Source organism: Primulina eburnea, chromosome 3 (assembly GCF_022965805.1).
Source record: "Primulina eburnea isolate SZY01 chromosome 3, ASM2296580v1, whole genome shotgun sequence".
Classification (NCBI taxonomy): domain Eukaryota; kingdom Viridiplantae; phylum Streptophyta; class Magnoliopsida; order Lamiales; family Gesneriaceae; genus Primulina; species Primulina eburnea.
Window position 1 is genome coordinate 5,285,214 of NC_133103.1, and position 12,165 is coordinate 5,297,378.

Genomic DNA, 12,165 nt, shown 5'->3' on the forward strand with positions numbered 1-12,165 from the left:
TAAAATTGAAAAAAATCGTAAAAGCTCGTGATACCATCACTTAAACTTAAAAAACTTGAAGTTTGACATATACACAAAAGAAAATTGCCGACGGTATTGGATATAACTGGCAATATCTAATGCTAAATAATTGTTGATTTTTTCTTCATTTATAATGATAAATACAAATTTTGTTTGAAATTAAAATCCAATAATTATATATTTAATGATATTGATTGCCGTATACATCAGGGACTACAGACACGATTAAACAATTGGATTGTATTGAATTGAATTGTTTGAATTTGGAAAAAAAAATTGTATTTCAGGCTATTTTATCTCGTAGAAATTTAGAATTTAATTACATTAATTACTGGAGAAGTCAGAAATAGAACCTCCGCATCAGATTTTCTATCCAAAATCATAAATTTAAAGCAAAATAAATTTTTTAAATAAAGTAAACCAAATCTTATTTTTAAATCAAATCTCTTACGTTGTTTGTCAATAGAAATATTCTTAACCCCCAATTTCTATTATTATCATTATAATCATCATCATTATTGAAAATTTCACAATCGATTTATTTTAAAAAAACTAAATATAATTTTCAAATTGAATAAATTTAGTCGGTTATTTGTTTTGTTAGAAATTTGTTCAGCCCTAATTTTGCTAATTTTATTGTTTTTATTATTATACTTGGTTTTATTATTGTTGTTATTTTTAATATTAGTATTATTATCATTAATATGTTTCTATTATTTATTATTACTCTTATCAGGAATATTCTTAATGTTAGTTTATTTAAAATTTCTTAATGATAAAAGCATGATTAATTTTATTTCTTGAAATAAAAAATTAACATTTCCGGAATCATTATTTTAACATCTAATTTCACTACGTTGCAATAATTACGTGCGATAGAAAAAAAAAAGATAAAGAAAGGACCATTTTAGGACCGTGAAAAACCCGATTGGTTTATGCGATATTCAAACAAGGTTTGGGCCCGAAGAAATATGGGCCAACCCAATCGACAACTTCTATGTTCCGCTTCAGAACCCATTCCGTTGACGTAAACCCAGCTCAGAATCCAAAGAGAGAGCACCTTTCCTCTGATCGCCGATGGAGAACTCTGACGTTTTCGGATCATCCACAGCTCCGCTGACATGGCACGACTTCCTGGAGCGCATGCGCCACCCCTCCGCCGCCGAATTCGTAAAAGGCATCAAAAGGTATTGTGATGCATACGCACCTTCGAAATTTGTGTGCTTGCACGCATATTGTGTCACTCTTTGTTGGTAGATTAGATCGAGGACTTTAAAGGAATCTTTTTTTTTTTTAGAATTGTGGCTGCTCATGGTTCATCCTTGTTAGCTGGAGCTTTGTTTGTGTGGCTAGACTCGAATTAAGTCATAAATGTGGAACAGACGATGTTTTGATGAATTTTTGGGATTTAATTCAAAGGTATCTAAGCGTTTAAGCATCGATATGATTCATTATTTGTACATGCTCAAGGATTCTTATTCCTGGAGCCGTTTTTAGTATAACTGGACTCGTGCTAAAAAAAAGATCACTTTTCACGAACTTTGGGAACTTAACTCAAGTTAGCATAGCTTTCTAAATGTCTTTTTTTAAAAAAATATAAAAATAAAAATTCATGCTAGGTTTATTTCAGCGTTAACACGATGCTAAAGATTTATTACTCAAGTTGTAAACTGCTTCTTTATCTCTTTTTTTTTCTTTCAAAATTTAGTTCAATCAAATTTATCCATTTACTCTTTCAAGAAGATGTAGCAAGAAGTACCAATTACTGTTAGTTAGTATAAAAGTTAGTAATACAAAACACGCTTTTGTTTTCTTAGCTTCATTTTCTATTGTATATAAGCTTGCATTTGTACAGACGACATTTATTTTCTTCTGATGAATATGAATGCACTTTTTCGTCTACACAATTTACTCAACAACCATTCACGAGCATGTGTAGTTCTCTCAGAATTAATAAGGCGTTTAATTTATAGTATGTGCCACTTTGTTTCCATAAATCGCACCATCTTGGTAAGTTGTTGCGTGCTTCTCATTCAATATATCCACAACAGTTTGGAGTTTACAAAAAAATTATGTTGCCCTGAAATGAAGCAAATATTGCTGAGTGCTGAATATTATGTTCTTCATATTTGGTTTTCACATGTAAAAACTGTATATATCTAATTAAACTTCTTTTTTCAGTTTCATAGTGTCATTTTTGAACAATGCACCAGATGCGGAAAGGGACAGTGCATCTGTTCAGGAGTTTCTCAGCAATATGGAAGCAGCATTCAGGGCTCACTCCCTCTGGGCAGGATCTTCGGAAGAAGAGTTAGAGAGCGCGGGTGAAGTGAGTACCCGTTACATTTTCTACTATGTTTGAAAATATATGACCTTTGCGATCTAATGATTATCTAATTTTCAGCCTTTCTGTTGTGATTTGCTATTGCTTATTTTACATAGAGGATTGAATATAATAACTTATTTTAGAAAAATGTGCTTTTTGCATTCATAGTTTTGACTTTGTTTAAATGTTCTGTATTCTTGCATGATTGTCTTGAGTTCCGTTCTATTACAATCAATGGGGAATAGTGCGTTTTAATCCGTCGTTATCTTTTTATGTTTTGATATACTCTTTCAATTGCAGGGACTGGAGAAGTATGTCATGACAAAGTTATTTACACGTGTATATGCTTCAGTTCCAGAAGATGTGAAAGCCGATGATCAGCTGCATGAGAAAATGGCTCTGGTTCAACAATTTATTCGACCTGATCATTTAGATATCAAGCCGAAATTTCAAAATGAAACATCATGGTTGGTGAGTGCAGGAACGGACCTACTGATTTTCACCTTGCCTTGTATTCTTCTCTAATTGAATCCCATGTAAAAACATTTGGTATGTGATTACAACAGATAGGAGGTTGTGCTGGCCTCGCCTTTTCTTGATGTTTCGGATCATATCCCCAAGATGAAATTGATTGTTCTAATGTGGTTTAATTTGGAGTAATTTCTTGGACACCGTAGTTGATACTTGATCTGGTGTTGTTAGAGGGAAGCATGGCCTTCGTTCGTATTTAGAATTAAAAAAATAAACTTGAACTTTCCGAGATGGAATTAAATTTTTAGCTACGGTGGTGAGTCAAGTTTGTAAAGGAAGTGACTTGTGAAAATATGAGAGATTCATTAACCACCTGTTCTATAACCATTTGTTAAGCTTGTAAAAATTATTTTTCCTGAGGAAATCATAGGTGGAAGACAGATGGAAGCTCCTACCTAATCAGTTTTCTTTTCAATCCAGTTACTTTGGATGTCCTGTATGGATTAATCAGATATACGTTTTGTCCTATCTGTCATAGCTTAAATAGTTAGTTCCATGCTTAATATTACTAGTTTGATTTGTTGTCTGATATATGCCAGATGCGTGGAACAAATCATGATTTTATTTCAGATATTGATGAATAAGCCAGCAAAGCAATTCAAAATTTCTTGTTTTTTTTATGTAATATTCTAAGTTGTTGCATGGTTGTGTGGCACGCTGTACTTGACAAATTATATGTTATTCATGGAGAAGTTAACTTGTAATCGGGAATGCTAAACAAAATGTTACATGATGAGAGAAAGAAGATGAGTAGAGACAGACTTATATCCCCTTGATTTTTTTTAAAAAAGATCTAGTGCTATGCAATACCCTATGAACTAAAATCATTTACTCCACTAGGTCTTATACCATGAAAGTAATTCACTCTTGTTTTGCCATTGTGCAGCTTGCACAGAAAGAGCTGCAAAAGATTAACATGTACAAGGCACCTAGAGATAAACTTCTGTGCATTTTACGTTGTTGTAAGGTTATCAACAACCTACTGATCAATGTCTCTGTTGCGTGTGATGAAGATCATCCAGGAGCTGATGAATTTCTCCCTGTTCTTATTTATGTCACCATAAAGGTATTCTGTTTGTTTGATTTGGCATCCGTTGGAAGATTCTCTACTATTTATCATTTGTGATTCAATTTGACTGCTGCTGTCTGTCTAGTTTGCCGTTAATGTTATATAAACTTACTTCTCTCTGGTGGATCTGTTATTATGTGATTTCGCGATTGTTCAACTGAATACATGTGTTCCTTAAGAACTCATCATGATGATTCTTCATTATTATAGTTGCTGTAATATACTAAGCCACTAAGTGCTCGACTGTTAAAACTTTGTGTGGCTGACCAGGCAAACCCACCTCAACTACACTCCAACTTATCATATATACAACGGTTTAGGCGGCAAACTCGCTTGGTATCAGAAGCAGCATACTTCTTCACAAACATGCTTTCTGTGGAGTCTTTCATTATGAACCTTGATGCAAAATCCCTTTCAATGGATGAAATAGAATACGAAACAAACATGGAATCAGCTCGGGCACTTCTTTCTGGCCTTTCAGAGAGCTCAGACAATTCATACGCTCGAGCAGATCGAAGTTCCGGTTACATTCCTAAGGGAGAACCACTGGAGTCCAGACCAGCTTCGAATTATAGGAAACATCATCTCTCGGCAACACAACCTCGATTACCGGTCCAATCATCTGAAACTGGATCAAGAATCGAGGAATCTCTTGGGAAAGACCAGGTATCTTTGGATAAATTTCCGTCTATCTCAGACCTGGAAAATAAAGGTGCGACCATGGTGTTAAAGGAAGACGACATAAGCCAAATCTTTCATGATTTCCCATATCTGTATGCCCTTGCCGGTGATCTAACGGTTAGTGATGTAGAAGATCTGCTAAACAATTACAAGCAGCTGGTGATGAAGTATGTCTGCCTTGCCAAAGGACTGGGTGTGACAACCCCATCACCTCCCAATATTGCAAAGGAATCAGAAAAAACCAATGATCTTAAGGACGTTTCTAGTTTAGTCAACGACCTAGGCGAAGGATCGGTTTCTGGGTTGGAAAATATGGAACCGAACTTGTCCGAAGAAGAAACTTTGCAAACTCAAGGGGAGAAAGGGGATGAAAATTCTCTAAGATGACTATGGATCACATTATCTCGTGTAATATTGCGCTGATTTCTGTGCTTATTGTATGACTCATAGTGAAAAAAAGGTGAAAAAAGATAGAGACGAGTATTTTTCATTCTTTTAATTAATTTCATACTGTATGTTCTATTTGTAAATCATCTCCCTGAAATATTTTTTGGGTCATTAAATCTCAAGTAAAAACAGGGAGTGAATTTTGCAGCAGGAGACAATCTTCAAACACAAGAAAAATAGTGATTATTAAATGTATACTTCTACTTCGTATGTTTGAGTAGGGCTTGTCCCCAGGTAGGCAACCAGGCAGCAAGCTGCACCTAGGTAGTATTAGCTCTATAGACTATGTAGCCTTATTATTATTATTGTTATATCTATACTATTATATTAAGTATGAGGCCCTAATAATAACTGTTCTATGAAGACATCAACTTTCTTTCATGTTTTATTTTTTTTAATTTTTTATATTTACTATTTATTATTTTATTATAGTTGAGCCTCTAATAATAACGAGGACACTAACTTTCTTTCTTATTTTATCTTTTCTCATTTTTTATATTATATTTTTTTTTAACAAATAATATTATATGCACCGTCATAAAGAAACTGCTCATGTAAAAAATAATATTATTTCTTCTCTAAACTAGCCACCGTGAAAAATAAACTCTCTTCTTAATGTTGTGACGTCATTATGTTGTAATATCATGAATATTTAATATATTAGCCACATGTATTCAGGACACACACAACGCACGTGCCACGGTTACTAGTAACTATAATGCATCCTGCATCTTTAATTATTCTAATGTGCATACATAAAACACTAGTAAATTATAGATATGTGTATGTATATATATCACATAGCAGAGATGGATGCGTGGATGTAAAATATCTCAAGAAATTACGTTTTAATATTGCCTTGTGTATCACATAGACCTTCCACATGTCCTGTGCAAAAACTTCCACCAGAAAACCATTTTCTTGCCGATGTTTAGCCGTTTGTCAATCAAAGTCAACAATCACCACAAAGGTCAAACATCGGTGGAAGAACCCGAGGATAAGTTAAAGACCAATATTGGTCTTGGAGAAGATTGTGTGAAGGTGGTGAATATAGGTGACCTTGATCCACCTTTGCCTGTGGTGCAGAGGGCGGCACCACCGATAGGCTAAAGGTTGGCGAGGATGAGATAATTATTTGGAAGAAAATGCGCAACGGTGTGGCTCTAAAACACTTGCATATTCGACTGATTCATTTGCCAAACAACAATTTTCAACCCTCACCATCGGTTTGATGATTTTATATCTAGATAAAATATAACGTATATGAATTCAAATGTAGCCTCTTCTCTTATTTATTTCATCGTTTTTCCTTTGTTTTCAGTTGCTTGATAGCCAAAGAACTCAACCAAAAATTGACCAAGGAACTGCACCATCAATCTTGGAAATTTCAAAGTACTTTATTTGACGAGTTATTCTAACAAATATTCCATTATTGACCCGATTAAAAAAACTAAACTGCGAGTTGTCGAAACATGCATACAACTTCAAACCAGTTATCATTACATACTCGAATTCAAATAAAGTGATTATTTTTTTTTTGGATTAAGACACGAAAAGTAGTTTTAACATTGACAGTAGACAATTACAGGTGAAGAACTTGGCCATTTTACTTATTGCAGCAATTTGATTTGTCTATTCCTACAACCTCAATGGTAATGGGATTGAGTCAGCTCATAGAGGATTGAGAAACCAACCTGATGCTTAAATCAAAAGAAAAAAATTAATTTGACATACTGAAAATAAGCCATCCAACAATCCACAATGTATAGAAAAATGTTCCAAGATTGAGTCAGCTCATAGAGGATTGAGAAACCAACCTGATGCTTAAATCAAAAGAAAAAAAATTAATTTGACATACTGAAAATAAGCCATCCAACAATCCACAATATATAGAAAATGTTCCAATTTCATTCGCAGTCAGCTGTTGGCCATTAGACTGGTAAATATATCTCCGTTTCTACGAATATTCAACAAAATTAGAAAAATAAACGAATAACTCCAAATGTTTCGCATCAATCTGGATTAGGTGTAACGGATTAACAAATTAGTTCATTGCACATCACTGTATCAGATTTCCCGAACATAAGTTCTCTCCAGCTTCCTACGTAAACATTCCAAACGCTTGCAAAAAACTCTAAAATTACGTTCATTTACTGGATTTAAACAAAAACAGCCAGAAAATGCGAAGAAACAGAATATTCTTTAGCGAGATTTCAATGAGCTCGCATAAAAAAAAATGTAAACAGTTTCGGCCTTTGTTTTCAACACAGAAGATGCCAGCTGATGTGATGCAGTCTCATAATCAATAAGGCTACTAGAGTCCAGTTCCTACTTTCTTCCTCTGTTAAGCCTCTGCAAGTGATAGTTTATGCTACCCCAAGGCTTTCTTTTATTAGCAGTCTGCAGAAAGGGAACAGAAAAGGAATAACAAAATGGTAATATGGTCTGACAAGAAGATAATTACTGGAGAACAAAACCAAATTCTTTAGGAAATTGCCAAGGGGCACAAGCGACCGGTGTCATACCTGAGCATCCATGCAGGCACTCAAAAGTGACTTCTGCCGAGTACATTTTTGATCGTTTCCTTGGCTTAGAGCCAAACAATTAAGAAATGAAACCATATCTCTCATGCAAGGTTTTTGAAGATTGCCGAATTTCTTTGGGTTAATATACAATGTACCAGCTTTGCGGCCCATTCTTCCCTAATCAATGCCAAAAAGTGACAAAAAGAATTAAACAAAAGCTGTGTTATGAAAAAACCACATAGATATTAACTGCACTAAATATATGATATGGGAAACGGTGCGCATTCTCATCTCATGATCAAGTAATAATTGTGCTTTACCCAACCCAAAGTAGACCATTTCCAATCTTCTACTATAATTGTGGTACATCTCAGCCAGACAAAGGTGTACCCATGCAGTGATGTTGCCATCACAATCAAATGAAGCCAAAGGGTTGCACCATTAGTGGACTTAAATATGTTTTATTATGCAAGGAAAAAGAACCATCGGTTTTACAATTTTGGCGAACTAGGTAACAATGATGACAAAAAGCATAACGAATAGACAAGCTGAGGGTGGTGGTGATAGATTGCCTATATGTTTAACTGTTTACATAAGAGAATAACAATCCATGGCCTCAAAATAAAGGTTCAACTTCGTACCAGATTTGGCCCTCCAAATCATCTAACAGAGTTGCAATCAGTCAGAAGAAGATTGATTTTAAAAACGACCCAACTTGAAAGTTTATCTTGTATCGTGATTACTCCAAACTAAAAGTGCAAACAAACCAAATCGAGTTGGATAGTATAAAAATATTGATATTTGAGTGAGAGCTCGAAAAATATGTTAGTTAATTGAATTCAATTATAAGTAATTTTGGTTCAATATCGGTTCAAAATGAAATTCGAGTTCGATTAGAGTGGTTCAAATCATTCGAGCATAATCGAACTATAGCTTGGAATTGCTCAAATTCGAGTTCGGTTTGAGTTATTCAAACCTTAATTTGAGCATGTTTGAACTAAAGCTATGAAACAACAAGAATTAACAATAACAAACACCAAAAAACAAAAAACTGCATTTAGGCATGTTGCCGGAGTGTGTGGCGGCAATGCCCTGTTTTCTTGCCGCAGCTCAAGTGAAAAAAGAAAAGCAATCAAACTTACAAAATTAGAGAAAAAAATAACTGAAATATAATCGTTTGCTGATTATAACATAATTGAAGTAAAGTAATCATATTCATACTCATATCAGAAAACTGGAAATTCTGATTTGTCTTTGCTAATATCGAAAACCCAGAAAGTTGCTGCCAGTTTCAGGCAACCATTTTCTGTCGCACAATTGGTTCACACACCAGAGCCATTAAAAATAGCAGAGTGAAGATGGGTTTTGTGAACGAGATTTTTGGGGGGGGGGGGGGGGGGGGTGTGAGGTTCTCCAAGAGAGCAAATGAACCCAGAACTGCGTGAGGTTGACTCCCGTGGCATCAGAACTAGCAACTAAACATACGATTATATGAGTCAATTCAGACGTGAGGTTGAGGAGCGAACGAGAGAGGCGAAATGAATTCTAAACATCATGGTTCGTGTACTTGGAGATGAAATAGAGTGAAGTATTAAGTTTAAACCGAATTCGGCTCCAATCATTATCGAACTCAAAAGTTCGAAACATCGGAACGGCACAAGATTAAAAAGCATAAATCAGAATATAATTTTAGATTGAGCATCATGGAATTGTTACATAGTAATCTTGAAACGAGGAAATGGTTGCAAATTCTCACCTTTTTTAGCCTGAAAATGGAGATCGACCTAAATGGTCGGCGAGAGAGAAGATTTGCTGGTGAACGGCGCCTTCAGCATCAAACGTTTGACCCCGGGGCATCGTTTGGGTATCTTGGGTCGGCTAATTTTGGGCCAGGCTGCATCTTTTGGAGATTTCGGGCCTGAAATTTTTGGGCCCGCGATACTATATTGGTTATTTGTGTTGCAAAATCAAACTAGTTTTATTTTCTCCTTAAAAGAGCAATTTTTTTAATATTTGCTCAATTTTTCGCACATTTTGCGTATGTCCAAAAGGTGTTCTCCTATTTACCTAATTAATTCATAATTAGAAAAATTTGGCCTAAAATTTCGTTCCTTGTATAATAATATTTTGATTTACTTTTAGAAAACTCAAATACAATTTTTTTGGGTACGCCAACAGCTAAAATTTTTATTAGGGAAACCAAATTTTTAATATTTAAAATTCACAGTATACAAAAAAAAAAATTATATTGATCTTGAAATTTAATATTATTATCCCAAGTTTTAATATGGATATACAAAATATTAGTCAATTCTTTTCCGACTAAATTCGACATTATAACCCGGCTTACGCTCATCTCTTGAAATGAACTGAAAATCGCGCCTTAATGCTGAGTCGAACTACAAACAATACGGAATGAAGATTTCCAATGACAAGGATGCACGACGTGCACAAACAAGACGTCAGGATGCGATAAAACTGAGTTTAAACACCAATTTGATACCAAAATAAAAAGGCTTCAGACCTCCGAATTTTGAATGTGGGTGTCGACGTGCCGTTTCCGACAACGGCGAAGTATCAACAACGAGAAAATTGTTTGGTTAGGTATTGCGCAAAATAAAAAATGTTTAGAATAAATAATGAAAGGAAAACATTTTTGACCGTTTCAATTTATTTATCTTTTAAAAATAGAAGTGAAATCCGGTTTTTAAATATATGAAGTTTAAAATGATATTTTATTTCGTCAATTCTATATCAAAGTTAATTACTATATTCTACTTCGTAATTAATAATCGATGAAGTATCAGCGGCGAAAACTATCAACAAAATTTTATTGGTATTTAAATCCATAATAACAAATCAATTTATTTGTTTTGGGTAAAATTAATAAACAAAAAGCTTTCAAATCCAAAATATTTATTTTTGAGTCAATGTGATCTCAACTCCTTCCTCGATCCAAATGTAACTAAGATTATTTTATTTATCCACCTTCACCACCACCAAACAGGTCCTCTGTGTACTATTAATATTTATGTAAAATAATTATATTTTAGATGGTAATTTGTTTTTTGTATTGTTTTGACGAGTGAGTCTCATGTGAGACCATCTTACGGATCTTAACCTGTGAGACTGATCAACTCTACTGATATTCACAATAAAAAATAATACTCTTAGGCTCTGTTTGGTACATGTGAGGAGATAAAGTAAATAATTAGTAATTAGAGTGATTAAAAAATGAGATATAAGTATTAATAGTATGGTGGAAGAAATAACATGGTATTTGGTATGATTTTAAAATGATAAAATAATTTTGTAAATTTTATTGCAATGACCAAAATGCCAAAAATATTAATTAAATATATATTCTTAAAATAATTGGATAGATAATTAAATATTTATAATTATAATTTACATTTATTAAAATTAATTTAAATATATTTATTATAAATAAATTTGTAAATATATATTAACTTTAATAATTAAAATAACAATAATATTTTGAATGTTAATGTTAAATAAAGTTTAATAATAATTAAAATATTATAGTTTTTAAAATAATTATAAATATTTTTAAAATAATTTGTTAGATAATTAAATTTTTATAACTATAATTTACATTTATTAAAATTAATTTAAATATATTTATTAAAAATATATTTGAAAATATTACGATAATCATTAAACAAAATAAATTAAAATTTAATAAATATTTATTTTCATAAAAAAATTAATTAACAAGATTAAAAATTTATAAATATTTAATTTAAGATAGATTCGCATTACAATTTATTTTTTTTAAAATGATTGGAAATAATAAAAATATATGAAATTAATTTATAAAAAAAATATAATAAAAATTTAAATATTATATTAATTATTAAATTTTCACTGATTTTAATTTTTATATATTATTGAAGAAGACAATTCAAGTGTATTATGATCAATATACAATTTTATCATTATCACAATTGAAGAATTATACATTATCACACTTTTGATGAGGGATATTTAATCACACAAATAACATAAATAGTGAGAGATTTCAATCATAATCAAGGGTCTCCATGTTAAATTAAAAATGAACCAAACATGATATAATAGATGATTATTTATTAATTATATCTTTATCATGGCTACCAACATAGCCTTAATATAAAAGGTGATACTTTTTAATGGAAAACACAAATAAGAGATCATTCTCACAAACATGATCCGTGAAACCGTCTCACGTAATTTTTTGTCTATTTTAAATAGTTGTTTTGTTTTTTTGTTTTTGTTTTATCAAACATAGAATGTTCGAGTTTTGTTTGTAATTCAACGAACATTTATTACTGAAGAATATATTTATTTGATAGTTTTTTTTAAAAAAATTCAAAGTTCATTTATTTAAATATTTCTTTTATGACTATGGATACACATTTGTTATTTTTTGATGTGTTTTTAGTAAATCTCGAACTAATAATATATTAATCTGTAAACTACGTTAGTATGTTATTGTTTCATATGGATGCTGGTTGATAAGTACCTTTTTTTTTTAAATTTGAGATGGGACTCTGAAAAAAGTA

The 12,165-nt window shown here is 32.3% G+C and overlaps 2 protein-coding genes across 4 annotated transcripts; one reads left to right on the top strand and one right to left on the bottom strand.

The window, feature by feature from the left end:
* The first annotated feature begins 970 nt into the window (after positions 1–970).
* LOC140825662 (vacuolar protein sorting-associated protein 9A-like) lies at positions 971–5,158 on the top strand. Its single transcript, XM_073187559.1, has 5 exons — positions 971–1,208; positions 2,203–2,350; positions 2,648–2,818; positions 3,765–3,944; positions 4,218–5,158. Exons 1-5 carry the CDS (start codon positions 1,099–1,101, stop codon positions 5,013–5,015), a joined length of 1,407 nt encoding a protein of 468 aa, XP_073043660.1. The 5' UTR covers positions 971–1,098; the 3' UTR covers positions 5,016–5,158.
* Positions 5,159–7,104: 1,946 nt separating this feature from the next.
* On the bottom strand, positions 7,105–9,498 carry LOC140825663 (uncharacterized). 3 transcript variants are annotated; one of them, XM_073187561.1, is made up of 3 exons: positions 9,357–9,498; positions 7,601–7,777; positions 7,105–7,475 (listed from the first exon to the last, which is right to left on the bottom strand). In XM_073187561.1, the coding sequence occupies exons 2-3, from the start codon at positions 7,769–7,771 to the stop codon at positions 7,404–7,406; spliced, it is 243 nt and encodes an 80-aa protein (XP_073043662.1). In that variant the 5' UTR covers positions 7,772–7,777; positions 9,357–9,498; the 3' UTR covers positions 7,105–7,403. The 3 variants fall into 3 exon arrangements, with proteins under 3 accessions (XP_073043662.1, XP_073043663.1, XP_073043661.1); XM_073187562.1 differs by having other exon boundaries at positions 7,601–7,772; positions 9,357–9,444; XM_073187560.1 differs by lacking the exon at positions 9,357–9,498 and adding an exon at positions 7,921–9,329.
* Between the last annotated feature and the right edge of the window lie 2,667 nt (positions 9,499–12,165).

Coding starts and splice junctions, on each gene's coding strand:
- LOC140825662 (XM_073187559.1), top strand. CDS start 1,099: ATGGAGAACTCTGACGTTTTCGGATCATCCACAGCTCCGCTGACATGG. Junction 2,819..3,764: donor AAAATGAAACATCATGGTTG/GTGAGTGCAGGA, acceptor GCCATTGTGCAG/CTTGCACAGAAAGAGCTGCA. Junction 3,945..4,217: donor TTATTTATGTCACCATAAAG/GTATTCTGTTTG, acceptor GTGGCTGACCAG/GCAAACCCACCTCAACTACA.
- LOC140825663 (XM_073187560.1), bottom strand. CDS start 8,010: ATGGCAACATCACTGCATGGGTACACCTTTGTCTGGCTGAGATGTACC. Junction 7,778..7,920: donor AATGGTCTACTTTGGGTTGG/GTAAAGCACAAT, acceptor GGCATTGATTAG/GGAAGAATGGGCCGCAAAGC. Junction 7,476..7,600: donor GTGCCTGCATGGATGCTCAG/GTATGACACCGG, acceptor CCCTTTCTGCAG/ACTGCTAATAAAAGAAAGCC.